Source organism: Xiphias gladius, chromosome 5 (assembly GCF_016859285.1).
Source record: "Xiphias gladius isolate SHS-SW01 ecotype Sanya breed wild chromosome 5, ASM1685928v1, whole genome shotgun sequence".
In the NCBI taxonomy this organism is placed as follows: domain Eukaryota; kingdom Metazoa; phylum Chordata; class Actinopteri; order Istiophoriformes; family Xiphiidae; genus Xiphias; species Xiphias gladius.
In genome coordinates this window covers 21649366-21663928 of record NC_053404.1, presented here as the reverse complement: position 1 = coordinate 21663928, position 14563 = coordinate 21649366, and the positions used below count along the sequence as shown (strand labels likewise).

The 14563-nt window shown below is 46.4% G+C and overlaps 1 protein-coding gene across 12 annotated transcripts in view; it reads right to left on the bottom strand.

The window, feature by feature from the left end:
- nebl (nebulette) overlaps nt 1-14563 on the bottom strand; it is an 88442-nt gene that overhangs the window by 6656 nt on the left and 67223 nt on the right. For 8 of the 12 annotated variants that reach the window (XM_040126961.1, XM_040126959.1, XM_040126963.1 and 5 more), the window contains 19 exons: nt 14231-14341; nt 13985-14095; nt 13550-13660; nt 13239-13346; nt 12874-12984; nt 12593-12700; nt 11822-11932; nt 11124-11234; nt 9046-9156; nt 7808-7909; nt 7177-7281; nt 6893-7006; nt 3763-3867; nt 2744-2848; nt 2533-2640; nt 1278-1388; nt 934-1050; nt 722-832; nt 32-136 (listed from right to left, as the gene is read on the bottom strand). The exons of 3 other annotated variants lie outside the window; for them this stretch is intronic. In XM_040126961.1, coding sequence (XP_039982895.1) covers nt 32-136; nt 722-832; nt 934-1050; nt 1278-1388; nt 2533-2640; nt 2744-2848; nt 3763-3867; nt 6893-7006; nt 7177-7281; nt 7808-7909; nt 9046-9156; nt 11124-11234; nt 11822-11932; nt 12593-12700; nt 12874-12984; nt 13239-13346; nt 13550-13660; nt 13985-14095; nt 14231-14341 — 2076 coding nt within the window. The remainder of the gene's footprint in view (nt 1-31; nt 137-721; nt 833-933; nt 1051-1277; nt 1389-2532; nt 2641-2743; nt 2849-3762; nt 3868-6892; nt 7007-7176; nt 7282-7807; nt 7910-9045; nt 9157-11123; nt 11235-11821; nt 11933-12592; nt 12701-12873; nt 12985-13238; nt 13347-13549; nt 13661-13984; nt 14096-14230; nt 14342-14563) is intronic. One more of the 12 variants, XM_040126960.1, reaches the window with a different exon arrangement.

The window sequence follows — 14563 nt, the reverse complement described above, 5'->3', positions numbered from 1 at the left end:
AAAAATCTTTCATTGTGATCTACACACAGACCTGGCTGTACACGTCTTTGAGGTAGGAGGCATGCAGTAGTTCAGGAGTGTCTGTGACTGTCCCGTACGAGTTCTCTCTGAGCTGCTCCGTCTGAGTGTAAGACCTCTGTGACAAACACGCAGACAAGCACAAGCACTCTCAGCTCGTGCGTGACGGCTGCAGTGGATGATGTGCAGGGGGCCCGCTGCAGTTCAGTGGCTGTCATCGCTGCTGCAACTGTATTCATTCGCAATACATTCTCTATCTATTTCCTTTGACGCCTTATGTTTGTTTTATGGAAAATTCAAGTTATCCTAAATGCACTGATGTGCTCCTCACTGTATTATTAAATCATCCGCTTCTGCAGTTGTGAATTTGTATGTATTTATTTTTTTTAATCTTCACAGGAAAATGTGAAGTTTCAGTCATCAGCTCTAGACTATACCTATATACAGTATCTGCAGACCAAACGGAGAGAAATCTCCAGATTTGTGCTAATTCCCATCGTTTCACAAGCCTGAAACATTTAATTATATTTGTCAGGTTCTCAAATTTCAAATAAGGAAAATTAAAGTTAATAATTGACAATAAAAACAAGTGTTGTAGTGATTTACAGCTTTGAAGACCACAACAATTCCTTCAGATCCTCTGTTACTCCCTCCCACTGTTATGTCTTGTTTCAATAAGACACACACACACACGCAGAGTTACCCGGCTCTGGATCTCTGAGGCCCTCTTGGCTCTTTGTACCTCCAGGACGTCAGCGCTCAGCTCCATGCCTTTACCCACAATCTCCCTCTCCAGGTCCCTGCGGTACTCCTTCTGCGGAATCCCGCGGCAACAACAGACGTCACACAACGGCACGCGGGTAAGGGTCGGATGGCCTGGGGTTTTGACACGCGTGGGTCCGGTGTGCGTCTTACCTGGTTCAGTATCCGGTTGGCGTTTTTGACCCTCAGCAGCTCCGGTGTTTCCTCCAGCCCGATGCCGGATAAGCCGCGCCCCTTCACTTCCTGCTCCAGGTCTCTCCTGTACTCCCTCTGCAGAGAGAGAAAGAGAGAGAGACGAATGAAAGAGCGGCAAATGGGTGTGTGCGAGAATTAGGGACTGAATTGATGCTCTCAGAGAAAAAAAGGTGAATGAATTTTTTTGAACACATCAAAATAAGGTAGAGAGTCAGTCATCACATAGATTCCTGCTTTCACGCAGAACCTGCCTTTAATGTCATATTCCTGAGCGCCTGTGAGTGTGTGTGTGTGCGTGTTACCTCGCTCAGCAGACTGCTGGCGTGGCGTGCTGTCAGGTACCCAGGCGTCAGGTCTACGTCCACCAAGGCTTTCCCCTTCATATGCTCCTCATAGTCCCTCCGATACTCCCTCTGAGAGAGAGACAGAGAAATCCTCCACTAGTAGAAATATATAATTAAGAATTTAAAGGATAATTCTTTAGATTTTCGATTTTTCTCCTGTTACCAGCAGAGCCAAACCAACGCTGAATGTAACAGAGTGTTTGTGTGTCTCCTCGGTCTGATGTGTCTTGTTCCTCTGAGCCATTGAGCCCCACTGTTTTCCAGAAACTATTAAAAACACATCGGTGAGTCACACTGTTGCTCTGGGAGACGTGTTCCATCATCACCTTGAACAATCACACCCCGTAGTTTCTTATGACTCAGTCGCACACACCCACCGTCCTGCTGCACCAGATACTCGCTAGAACACTGAATGTGGATTAATCCGAGTTAGTCCCCGACAAATCCACTGTTTCCCCCTGTTTGTTTGATATAAAAACTACTTCTTAGGAAACAACTGAACCTTTTATAAAAATAAAACCTTACATTTGTGAGGAGTTTTTGAAGATTTACGTCTCCAGTAGGAACCAAAGGGCTCGGGGGTGAGAGCCACAGACGGAGCAGAGGAGTCAGATGGACCGACGCGCTGTTGGTTCTGGTCTTTGTATGGGAAACGTTAACAGTAAGTAAAATACAGAGTAACACCGGGTTGAAAACATAACAATTCCATTTTGATTGATCTCTGCGTGAAAGCCGATGTAGCTCAGAGAAGGCTGATACGTAATCTGGCTGAGAAGCAAACACGCAGTCATACGTTCACGTTTATTTATCTTTGCTCAGCCCTGTTGTCCTTGTGTGTGCTGTGCGTCCACGTGTACCTCCCTGGGCGCCGTTTACCGAGAGAGCCGCTAGAAAAACCGGAGTCAAATTCCCCGTATGCTTGTGCATGCGCGCCCAAAAAGCTGATTCCGTTCCTGAAGCAAGCAGAAAGCAAAGACCAGTGACAGACGTTTGGTCTGTGCACAGTCCAGCACAAGAAAACCCCCCAACTGAGCTTTGCTATACCTCAAAGAGAGAAGCTGAGTATGTTGTGTGAGAGGTGTAAAATTCAGCAGCTTGCATCATAATGCAGAAATGAGTCAGTTCGCCTTCTGGACCGCTTTGCACTGCTGAGGAACAAGGCCTTGCAGGCTCCTACCAAACAGGAGGGGAGAGGGAGGACCAAGTGTTTTACCTCGCTTTGCATCTTCTGCGCTTCCTTGGACACTTTGTACGTCTGAGTGTCTCCAAACTCCATCTGAGAGCGACCTTTGTTCTTCTCATACTCCTCCCTGTACTTCACCTGAAACAACAAACGCGCTGATTCATCTATTCAGGGATAAACCCGCACAAAGGGAACAGGCACGTGGACGGAAAAAGAAAGAGGCCGCAGTGGCGTGTCCGACCTGGCTGTGCAGCACTGCGTTCTCCTTGTGGTGGAGCTGTTCAGCCGTGTCCAGAGCTACGTGGTAGTGGGCCTTGGTCTGCTCGTACTTCCTCTTATACTCCACCTGATCACACACACACACAAACACATTTTAGCCTCAGGTTTACCCTAAAACCAGCCTGAACGTGTCCATTCTGAATCAAACATGAAACAACTGGCGCACATCTGTATACTCTATATCAGTGGTTCCTACCCTTCTGTCGCACCTGCCCCCCAGTAACCCTGCAAGGAATTCATGTTTTTTATACAAGACATAGTAATTCTGGATTTGCCCACATTTATACTTGGTCTCTCTTTTCTCTCCAGCAGAGTCGGTCAGGTTTGCATTCGTACCGATACCTGTTGGGAAGGGCGAAGCCGGACGTTTCAACCCCTTTCCCCGTTATTCTTAGCGAAGCATTTCGACTTCCCTGCTCACTTGTGAACCACTCTGAATTTTAGCCTGTGGCGTTCAGGTCTCACACCAGATTTGGACCTGGTGGAAGGTGTGACCTGTGCAATCGGCCATTTGTAGCAAGTAGTACATCTTCTAAACACTCCCATTTGTGTTGTTATTTTCCGTTGTTGTTTTAGTAAATCCTGATTTCTATGTCCTTTGATTAGCAGAGCTACCCCACGGTCTTTCCACACACCCCCTGGTAACAGTGTGTTGGACGCGCACATGCGTCCCAAACAAAACAGTCCTCATCCCTACCTACTTTATGTTATGGAAAGTATTCATACCTATGGGAACATGTAATTTGACGGAGCCTAGCGCAGCCTTTAACTGACTTAACCGCCACCGTATTAACTGATTCGACTGCAGCAGCAAAATAAGTTTTTACTCCTTCACTGGATTCCACCACACATCACCCGTCCAACCTGGACCGGCAGAACTGTGGAGGTACGTGTTTCTACAGGCACGTATCGTGTCTGCTGCTTCCGTTAACCAGCTGAAAGAAGCCGTTTTTTTTTTTACAGTTTATCGAGGTGTCGTACGTTGCTCTGCAGTCTGCTGGCGTGCAGGACGTGCTCCAGCTGCAGGAGGTTTGGCAGGTCTGAGGATCCTTCTGGTCTCTGGTTCTGATTGGTCTTATACTTCACCTGAGGGACAGACAAAGAGTTTTTATTAGGGTTGAACGTTCTCCTGTGATTATTTCTTAATCATGTTCATTCTAACTGTCCGTTTGTTCGTATTCATTATGTGGTAACATTTATAATAAAAACAGCAGTTTATCTTCGAGGTGAAAAAAAAAACGACCTGAGGTGTCAGTCAGTGAGTATCTGTTGCATGCAGCCATTTGTGTGTGTCTTTCCAACGGTTTGAGGAAGAGGCGCGTTGTTGTTGGACATTTGGATGTAAAATTAGGGATGATTCGCTCTGCAGCCCGACCTGTTGCTCTGAGTCAGGACGGGGGCCTGTTTTCATTCCCAGATCATGCTTCATGCATTTAATCCAAAAGACACTTCTCCACATGGCCGAACACTCAACAACTGCAATTTAAGGTCGGGCAATGTCCACTACAACTGCATGAAAGCGCTGATGAGGTCCGGAGACGTCGCTTTGTTGCTGCACATTCTATATTCTTCTCAATACACACACACACAATGACACAAACATGCTGACATCCCGGGATCCCGCAGGCATTCTTGCTGCGAAATGGGACCAAATTTTGGCGAGAATTCCCGGGAAATGCCGGGGTGTCACACTCCCGGCATTCAACCCCAGCTCAAACTTAGACATCGCAATCATTCAGTGTGTCGCGCTGGTGATGATTTTTCCTCCTAAGGGTTAAAAAAAAACAACCCATCACCGTTATCAGACTAGCAGAAGTTTTTGGCTCTTCGACATACTAAGACTTGAGGAACCGAGCACCCAGGCTGTATCTTTGGTTGCATGTTTACTTGGCTGATAAGCGTCTCAGCCTTGGTGCCTGCCTCTGGCTCCCTCCTCCGCCTCCCTCGCGGCCAAAATTACGACTTCCTGACTTCCCTCAGTAAATGACAGAGGTGGTGGCAAACAGGAAACGAAAACTTCAGGCTTCAAAACATGACACAAGATGCTACAGTGGACACAGCTCAGTGCAGTGAGACGTGAATGTTTCACTTTAGCTTTCCCACACATCCACGTCTCTTAGATCTCGCCGACGCCAGATTGGGCCACTTTTATCAAGGTCTTTTAAAACCTGCATTCAGAGACCTGCCTTTATGTATTGATGCCCGAAACGAGGCTTTTCTAAAAAGCAGCCCCCAGCGAACGTGCGGCGCTCCAGAACGCCAGGCAGCGACCGACACAACAAGCCGTTACGTAACGTTGTGAAGTGGAGCGAGGCTCTTTTCTGCGTCTGTGTGGGCAGCAACCGGGCTAAAACTGAACCATGGCTGCATCTGTGTTGTGTGTGTGTGTGTGTGTATTTGAATATGTATGGGACTTCATTTGCATGGTCACCCGTATGTGCGCGTGCATGTGCGCACGTCTGTTCAGTTGCTGTTGTCTGCGCTCGTGCACTTATCGTAAACAGCGTCGTGCGTGTCTTGAAGCGTGTGTGTCTTGAACGCACGCGTGTGTGTGTGCACGCACGCGCATGTGTGTAACCTCTTCAACTTCTCCAGCTTTCATCCCACAATCCCTCTCCATTTGCTTTAGAAAGGTTGCCATGGTTACGCCCACGCAACAGACTGAATTTGAGAGTGTGAGTCAAAGTGAATGAGACACACACACACACACACACACACACACACACGCACACACACACACACACACACACACACACACACACACACACACACACACACACACACACACACACACACACTAACAGATACAGATTGTTCCTCCTCTTTATCTCAGCTGTTGAAAAGTAAAAAAAATCCTCAGGTGATGTGGAGGAAAGAAAGCAGAATATTGTGATACGTTTTTTCTGAATCACAATACCAAACATGTCGTGTGGAAAGTACACTTGAGATGAATTACATAAAAACACGATAAAACACATAAAAACACGATAAAACACATAAAAACACGATAAAACACATAATAAAACACATAAAATCACGATAAAACACATAAAAACACAATAAAAACACATAAAAACACGATGGTCTTTGGTCTAAATAAGACAATGTAGCCGCTCATTGTCTCACTGTCATTAACTGAAACTGCTTCACGACTGAAACGAAACAAAAAGTTGCGTTTGACAACGGCTATGATGAAATGTGCTGCATTTTTGGTCAAGTAATAAACAACTGTGGCTCCGGATCAGTAAAAATCTGTTTCCTCTGCCGCCCAAAGAATCTTTGGGGAATTGGATTGACTGACAAGAGTCAGTCTGTTGTATGGCTGTAGAGCAGGGTGACATGGACACACGAGGAGACACACGGAGACGAGGTGAAACCAAACCATCCCTCCCAAACATCCCTCTAACGTAAGAAAGGATCCTCGGTCTATGTAAAAATGACCTCTGGGGTTTCTCTGAATCTCACAGTCTGATTTAACCAAACCAAGTGCGGCATCTTCCAAATTTACAGTTCTAGTCTGAAATTCCCTCTTTGCGTTACTTTCCCTTCACTTCGGCCGATCAAGGAAACGGACTCGTGACCCCAAACAGGGAACTTCTTGCTTCCTACAGACTGTTTCCTGAAACCACAGTTCTTAGATTGATTTAACTCTTTCGTTTTGGTCTCAGCTCATTTCCACGAGGATCAATTAGCAGGGTTGCTTGAGATACTGAACAACGCATGATGGAAACAGTATATTTTCTTCTACGTTACATTCATTTTATGTGGTAATGAATTTAAAGGCAGGTATCATTTTCACAGCTCTCCTTCGTGGTGCGTTTAGGTTACACTCCGACAATCGACATTTAAGAGTGGGCTGCAGAAAAGAATTACATTCATTTTCCATGTTTGTCCGCTGGAAAATCAAACCACGAGCGAACATGGACCTAGCGTGAAGGATCACGTGATTTTTTTCCTTTTTCTTTTTGTTTTGTTGCTGCAGAACCCTCGAATCGTAGACGCGTTCTTAGGTGCTCCACCTGCGATCCCACAGCCGTAGCAAGCCGTTTCCAGCGCGGAAATGAACGCAAAACCGCGCGAGAAGGGTCACGTGACCACGCCATTCTCTCACCTGACTGGCCAGAGCGGCAGCAGCTTGTGTGTGTTTGAAGGAGAGACAGTCAAGTGGGTTGTAACGAGGCCTCTGGCCCTTCAGATGTCTGTCGAAGCTCTCCTTGTACTTCACCTGCAGGAGAGGGCGAGAGAGCAGGAAAAAAGTCTCTTAAATGTTAGATCCACGTCTGTTCACCCTTCGGTAGACTGGTCATCCGTCCTGGTCATCCCCGTTATCTGCCCAGTGTGTGTGTGTGTGTGTGTGTGTGTGTGTGTGTGTGTGTGTGTGTGTGTGTGTCTTACCTGGCTGGCCAGCTTTGAAACCTCCCTAGCGTGCTGGATGTCAGTTCTGGCCAATAGAGAGCCGTCGCTGTAAACCAGCTGCTTGTTGTTACTCTTATAGGCCACCTGTGGACACACACACACAGACACAGACACACACACACACACACACACACACACAATTGAACAAAAGTAATATAAATTTCCAGCATCAACGTAAACACAAACATGTGCACGGACAGACCTCAAAGTGTGACAACAAACTACACACACATACGCACAAAAACGGTGCATGCAGACACACACTCCAACACACTTCAAAGACACACACACACACACATACTGGTACACTGAAAAATTAAAGAGTTATTATAGCGATTCTGGTGTGTAAGGTCTTTGACTCTCTTTCTCTCACACACACACACACACACTTCCCAGGAAGATGAACCTTGCAGGACACTCTTACGCAACGACCGCTGAGTGTTCGCCTCAGAGCCTTTTCTATAATTAATCAGCGGTTCCACTCAGAGAACAGCTGGTGAACGGGACTGTTGTCATGGAAATTCCTGTTGGATGGGATGTGGTTACGCGTTCACACTCACACACACACACACACACACACACACACACACACACACACACACAGACTCACGTTGCTGGCCAGTTTAGAGGCGTTGGTGGCGCTGACGATGTCGGGTCTGTCTGGCATCGTGTTGTAGTGATGAAGCTCCTCTTTACCTTTTCTGTAGCTGACCTGAGACCAGTGGAGACAGTTATTACTGTATAAAATACACAATAATTAAAAAGTACATCATGCATAAAAAAACAAAAAACTCAAGCACAATAGTGCAACTGAACGCAAAATCAAAAACAGGAATAAAACAAGACCTGGCTTAACTGGTTACAAACAACGGGATAGAATCGGTAAAGTAGGAGGGAGCTGAATTGACTAAAACTGGGGAAAGTTGTATCGTGATTTGAGAAATGATTCAAAAGAGAACATAAGCGGATCCCCACAGACAAACATGTCTTGGGAGCTAAAAGTACGTACACGCTAAGTTGGTTTTTTCTCCGTCCAACCAGACTAAAACCGAGCCTTTCCAAAACCACCTCAGGAGCGTGTGAATCTGAAAACACCGCCTTGGGGTTTCAGTGAGTACGAGTCCCTCCGAGCTTCTGCAGAACGGGGACTGAAGTTGCCCAGTGAAGGTTGGGGTCTACGTGGCAGTAAAGTTAAGAAGACAACATTTGGCCGTCTCCAATTTTCTCTGCGATGGTTCATTTAAAACATCAGTATCGCCGAACACACAGTAGAGCCTTTTGTCATGAAGCTGCAGTCAGTGGCCCCGGGTTCTGAGCCCAGACTCTGGGATGAATGAGGCCTCCGCCTGAGAATCCCAGGTAATGTGAAGGACCGTGCCTGGTCGTGAAAAGCTTTAAAAATTAAGATGAACATTTTGAAATCAATTGAATTCTGGATAAAAGCCTCGCAGCTGGGTCTTGTGCCATCTGTAGCCTGACAAGCGCGTTTTGACTGAGGCAGGTGAAAAGAGACGAAATGAAGGCATGTGTGACACTTTCAGTGTCTTTAAAACTGAGCGTTGCTGTTCCTGAGCTGATAAACGCAAAACTGAAACAGAAGCTTGCACCGTTGTGCACTTTGGATAAATGTAACAACCGTTTACAAGCCTGTCGACGACGAAACGCAAAACAAAAATGAGAAAAAGACTTGTTTCAGTGCTGGGATCAGTGTTTCTCCCTTAAAATCCACAGAGATGAGGCAGTTTCAGTGGCGGGTCGTTGCCAACAGAGCAAACATTACACAACTGCTCGCTTTCCTTATCACATCATATTGAGAAGTACACATATTGTGTGCGTTGGTGTATTTACGTCGCTCTGGTTCTTGTTGACCTCCATGGCGTGCTCCACCTCGGGCAGCGTCTTCATGTTGGTGTAGCTGGACTTCCCCTTCTCCCGATTATACTTCTCCTTATAAAACTTCTACAGAGAGACGGGGGGGGGGGGGGTAAGGATAAAAACATGAAGAGGAGGAGGAATGCAGAAGGAGCGAGGCAGAGACAGAAAATAAAGGAGCGTGATGGATTGAGGGAGAAAATATCTGATGACTAATTCGGCCCGGTGCTGAATAACGACTGAAAACACACTCGCTCATTTGCCTAAAAATAAGACGAGCTGCTTCCAACCGTGAAAATGAGAAATTCGCAGCATGAATATTAAAGCCAGTGTAGATTAACAGGCCTGCAGAGCAAACCTGCCGCCTTCTGCGTTTGGCTTTAGTCTCAAACCAACTGACTGAAAATGAGGGAAAAAAGTTTTTCTACATATATAACAAGCTGTAAGAGACTTGAGGGAAAACGCTGGGGAACGCAAACATAAAAAAACCTTTAGGTGTGTTTATCCTACTGGTAATAATCAATTTCGGGACAAAGAAATGTCATCAGGGTTTTCCTGTTTTGTCCCTGTGCTCCGAGACGGGTTCCTGCAGACAGCGGGACAGCCCCGGCTGCTGTTGTGCAGGCGGCCTGCGTTATACGCTCCAGTTAGCGTCGCATTGCTCGGTCAACGCGAGGCGAGACCAGAGAGCATCAAGCCTGTGCCCCAGTTTACCCCGAGCTTTGATTTTCTGCCCCCTGGGCCGGCTGACGCCGAACAATAGCCCTCGCCTGTAAACCTCGCAGCCTATGCTCTAAGCTCAGAGGTTTACTCTCTATCGGACCACAGCCACACGAGCTGTTTCATTTAACCCCAACACTTCTGCAGCTGCTCCACGGTACCGATGCTGCTTCTCTTCATACTTGGCTTCAGATTCCTGGCGGTATTTGCTCGAGGTTTTTCTTATGTTTGGTTTTGCTTTATTTTTTATGTATGATTCCAACAGCTGAACCCACCAGAGCAGAACAGATTTTTTGTCCACTGCTCAGTGTGACGAGTTCAGAGTCTGCGTAGAAGGATGCGTTAGTTATAATTTATTTGGACTTCTGTACATTTTCTGGAAACTAAAATCCCTTCTTTCTTCTTTGGTCCAGAAATAATCAAATTTTAACAACACAATATATATGTAGTCTATAAAATACTGGAATAAACCTGTAAAAAAGTGCTCCAGGTTCCAAACCACCCCCCCACCAAAAAAAATATTCCTAGATAGAAAGACAGAGGACATGACCTCTGTGTCCTCAATGGTATCTATGGCCGTGATGAAGGGGGGTTTAAAAACTGACCAATATGTACCAGTATTCAACCTTTTTCTGTCTTGACATATACAGTAAAAAAACATACGAGAAGTCTGTATCCTTTCTGCACAGAGACACAATTGTCCCTTTTGATTTGACTCTGTTGTTTGATGCTTGACAGCTGATGTTTTCTCCTACGTTCTGGTGACACTGGTCTCATCAGACCGGGTTTCTTCGTCTCTAAGTGCTCCAGGTGAGGCTGTGTAGCGAGGTGTCGGTTTTCAGCAGTAATCCTGTGAAATGTTTGTCTGCCCCAGTTTATGAGCTTCAACCTGACACAGCCCTGTGTCTCTACGTGTGTGTGTGTGTGTGTGTAGGCACTAGGTCAGTGTCTGTGTCCTCGGGCTGTAGAGCACAACACAGCTGGTCTCCTTGTTCACGCCTCAGCAGACAGAACTACACCAACACACGGCCACACAGCACGCTCCCTTCCTATGTGTGTTGAACTGAGAGGATTGTGGGATGTCGCTGTTTAAGTGCCTCCCATCTGCTCTTTAGTTCGAACTCCTCTCCTCACCTGCCGCACACTGAGCTCTTCTCTGGGGGGGCGTCATGGAGTGACTGCGGTCGTCGCGTTGACTTTAAATAACTACTTTAAAATGAATCCAGGATGATATCACTTGATCGACTTTGATACCCAGAGCATAAATCTCTTTCTCTTTTTGGCTTAGAGGCAGGGTCTACGTAAATATTCATTTCGTTTCCCATCAGACTCACGTCGCTCTGCGTCCTGGCCAGCTCTTTAGCGAAGACGGTCTCGATGGTCTGGGGCATCTGGGCGTACAGACTGCAGCCGGCTTCCTTCCTGCCCTCCTCCCTGTACACCTTCTGCAACACAAAACACACCTTCTCACTGTGCAAAGCATAGGAGGCACCCACCAAATTATGACTCAGATCCCTTTGTTTTAAGGAATAACCAGCATCCTATTAGTTGTGATTAGAAATGCACCAATTCGATCCCTTGGATTGGTGTCTGAACGTATCGAGTGGACCCGGTTGCGGCTGGCCGATCCACGTTAAACACAGTTTTCTGTGATAGCGTGTCTGTCATAATGAGGCTAATGCATCGCAATGATGCAATTTCCTAAATCTTCTGAACCATATAATTACAATACGCTCAAGTCAAAAAGGAATGGCCCTAATCAGCTCCACGCAGAGGTTAACGCGTGGGGAACGTAATGTGCCCCGGTGTTACTGGGGCTCCACATCAGCAGATACCCTGCGTTTGCGGTGCCTACGTTTTACTAAAGCAGATAAACGCCAGGAGCTTTGCCTGTTTTGACCAATACAGCATCTAGTGTAAGTGTTGCGTGTGCAAATATGTTAGCGAGTAAACAGAGTCTCGCGCTTAGTTCCATATTTAATGCATCAAAAGTCAAAGAGTTTACAGGCCGTGACTGCAGGTTGTCCTGTACCTCACTGTACAGATGAGTCTGTTCCTTGGCATGTTGGGTGTCTTTGGTCTCAGGCAGCAGAGAATACAGGCTGTTAACCAGCTCCTTCTTACCAGCCTCCTTGTATTTACTCTGGGAGTAGGACACAACAACAACAACAATGAACGGACATATTCTTCACTCTGCTTCAAGAACGCTGTCAGTTGAAAATACTCTACTGAGAGCTAGTTTTCCCTTTTGCTTTAAGATGAATAAGGGGCAGAATTTTAACAGATGTTGTTCGTTCTGTAATCAGGGTTATCAAGACCTGATTCAGGTCCTTGGACATCACCAAGGAAAGTTCCAGATGAGTATGTGTGTGATTCAATGTGTTTTCTGAACCGGGGAGAATAAAGGTTTGATGATGACATAAAACCGTTTGATATGAAACTATTTCTACAACTACAGTCAAATTATGATTAAATGTTTAGGCTGAAATTCAAATTTTTAAGGACTGATATTTGTAAATAAATAAATAAATACATACATTTAAGACACCTTAAGACTGTAATGACCAGTCGGCACTTTGTGTAATAAGGGCTACTAAATAGTAAAAATTTAAAAAAACATCATATACAGAAGGGAAGATACTACTGAGAGGTGATTGGTTAAAGTCCTATTTTAGTGACACTTGACTAACAGAGCCAGTAAAAGCCAGCGCTGGACCTCTTGATAAACTATTAATCCATTACGGTTTTAAAAAAAAACCCCAAAAAATGGCTGCTCCAGTCAAACCCAGTAAAATACTCCCACCTCGCTGTGCGTCTCCGCCATCTCTTTGAAAAACTGAGTCTCCAGAGTTTCCGGCAGCAGCGAGTACAAAGTGTTGGCCAGGTCCTCTCTGTCCTTCTTGTACTTTGTCTGAAAGAGAAAATATACAATAAACCACACAAACCCAAATACACATATACAGATAGAAACATCCATTTTTATTCTCGTTTCCACCCCACAAGAAATATAGTGAGTACAACAGTCTCTTGACGTCGACATTCACCGACAAACACACACACACACACACAGCCACGGCCTCTCACCAAACTCTGAAGCTCAGAGATCTGCTTGGCAAGCTCAGTCTCTTTGGTCTCTGGCATCTGGTGGAAAGCACTGCTGCTGATCTCCTGCCTGCCTTTCTGCTTGTATTTATTCTGGGAGACACACACACACACACATGGAGACGGGAAGATGAATACGCGATCGAAAGTACAGTGTGTTCTGTGCTGAGATTAACTCCTGGAGTTTGTTTCATTTTTTAAATGAAAGTTTAAAAGCTCAAATCAAAAATTTGTGTCATTTTTTTAGACTGGAGTCCTGAATCCATGTGTATTTATTTCTGAACAATTTTTTCAGCAGGGGACTAAGGGGCCACAGCCGTGATGACCGCGTGCGGACGTCCACCCACCTCACTCTGAAGCTCCGTGGCGGCTTTGGCAAACTTCATCTCCTCCGTCTCAGGCAGCAGAGAGTACAGGTTGACGCTCAGCTCCTTCCTACCTTCCTTGTACCTCAGCTGGACGGGAGAGACAGGACAGGAAGGATCAGACATAGTGGGCTGACGCATCGTGACTGAAACTGCCCGAAATCTTTTTCCCTTTGACAAACCTAAGCCTGAACTCCTTCGTGCATGCGAGTGCTTGTGGGGACACCCCAAACTCTGGAGTCAGCATCGTATGTCCTGTGCATGTGTGAATGCCTGTGTGAGAGTGTGTGCACCTGACTCTGCAGCTCAGTCGCCTCTTTAGCATGTTGAGTCTCCAGAGTTTCAGGTAGCTGGTGGTACAGACAGCTGGTGGCCTCCTTCCTGCTCGCCTCCTTGTACCTGGCCTAAAGAAAACACGGGGAGTTAGCTTCCGTTTCCGCCGCACGTCGGCGCCTGGGCTCCTAACTGATGCTGCCGCTGTGTCGTTACTGAAATCCCGTGAGAGGTTTGCCGTTTTTCTACTGGTTCTGTTTCTGCGGGTGGCTCTCCACACAGCTAGTACGGCATCACTACTTCTTTGCACCCTGAAATCAGTTCATGGTTTCAGAAATGGAGGTTCCGGCGATTTAAAGGACATTTCCAAGGCAATTACCGGGTTATTAGCCTAGCGTCAAGCACTGTCGCCTCACAACAAGAAGGGTCTGGAGAGGAACTACCCTTTTCCTCACCCCGCTCTGCAGCTCGGAGACAGTTTTGGCCAACTGGGTCTCGGCAGTCTCTGGCAGCTGGGAGTAGAAGCTCTGAGAGAGGCTCTTGATCCCGTCCTCTTTGTATTTACTCTGGAAAAGATGGAGAGACCGAAGACACTGAGACAGACAACATCAAAGTCTCTCAGACATCAGGAATATAACGGGGACAGAGTGACCTTCGGCCAGTGTCCTCATGTGTACCTGTGTGTGTGAGTGCATGTTTACCTCACTCTGCAGGTCCGACATCTTGGCGGCGAGCTGCGTCGCGGCCGTCTGCGGCAGCTGAGCGTACAGACTGGATGACATCAGCTTCTTCCCGCTCTCCTTGTACTTGTTCTGAAGGAAACAGGAGCAGGTGGAAGAAGACACGCCGAGATGAATGTAGACAACCGGTCTCGAAGACTTTTATCGCGTCCTTCGCTGTCATAAACAAGATCTTAAAAACCACCAGCCCCTCCCCTCTTGGCAGGGTGTAAAAGTGACTCACAAAGGGAGAGAAAGTTAAATGATGAGAGGTTTGACAATTATTTTTCGTGTCTTATGTCAAACAGAATAAGC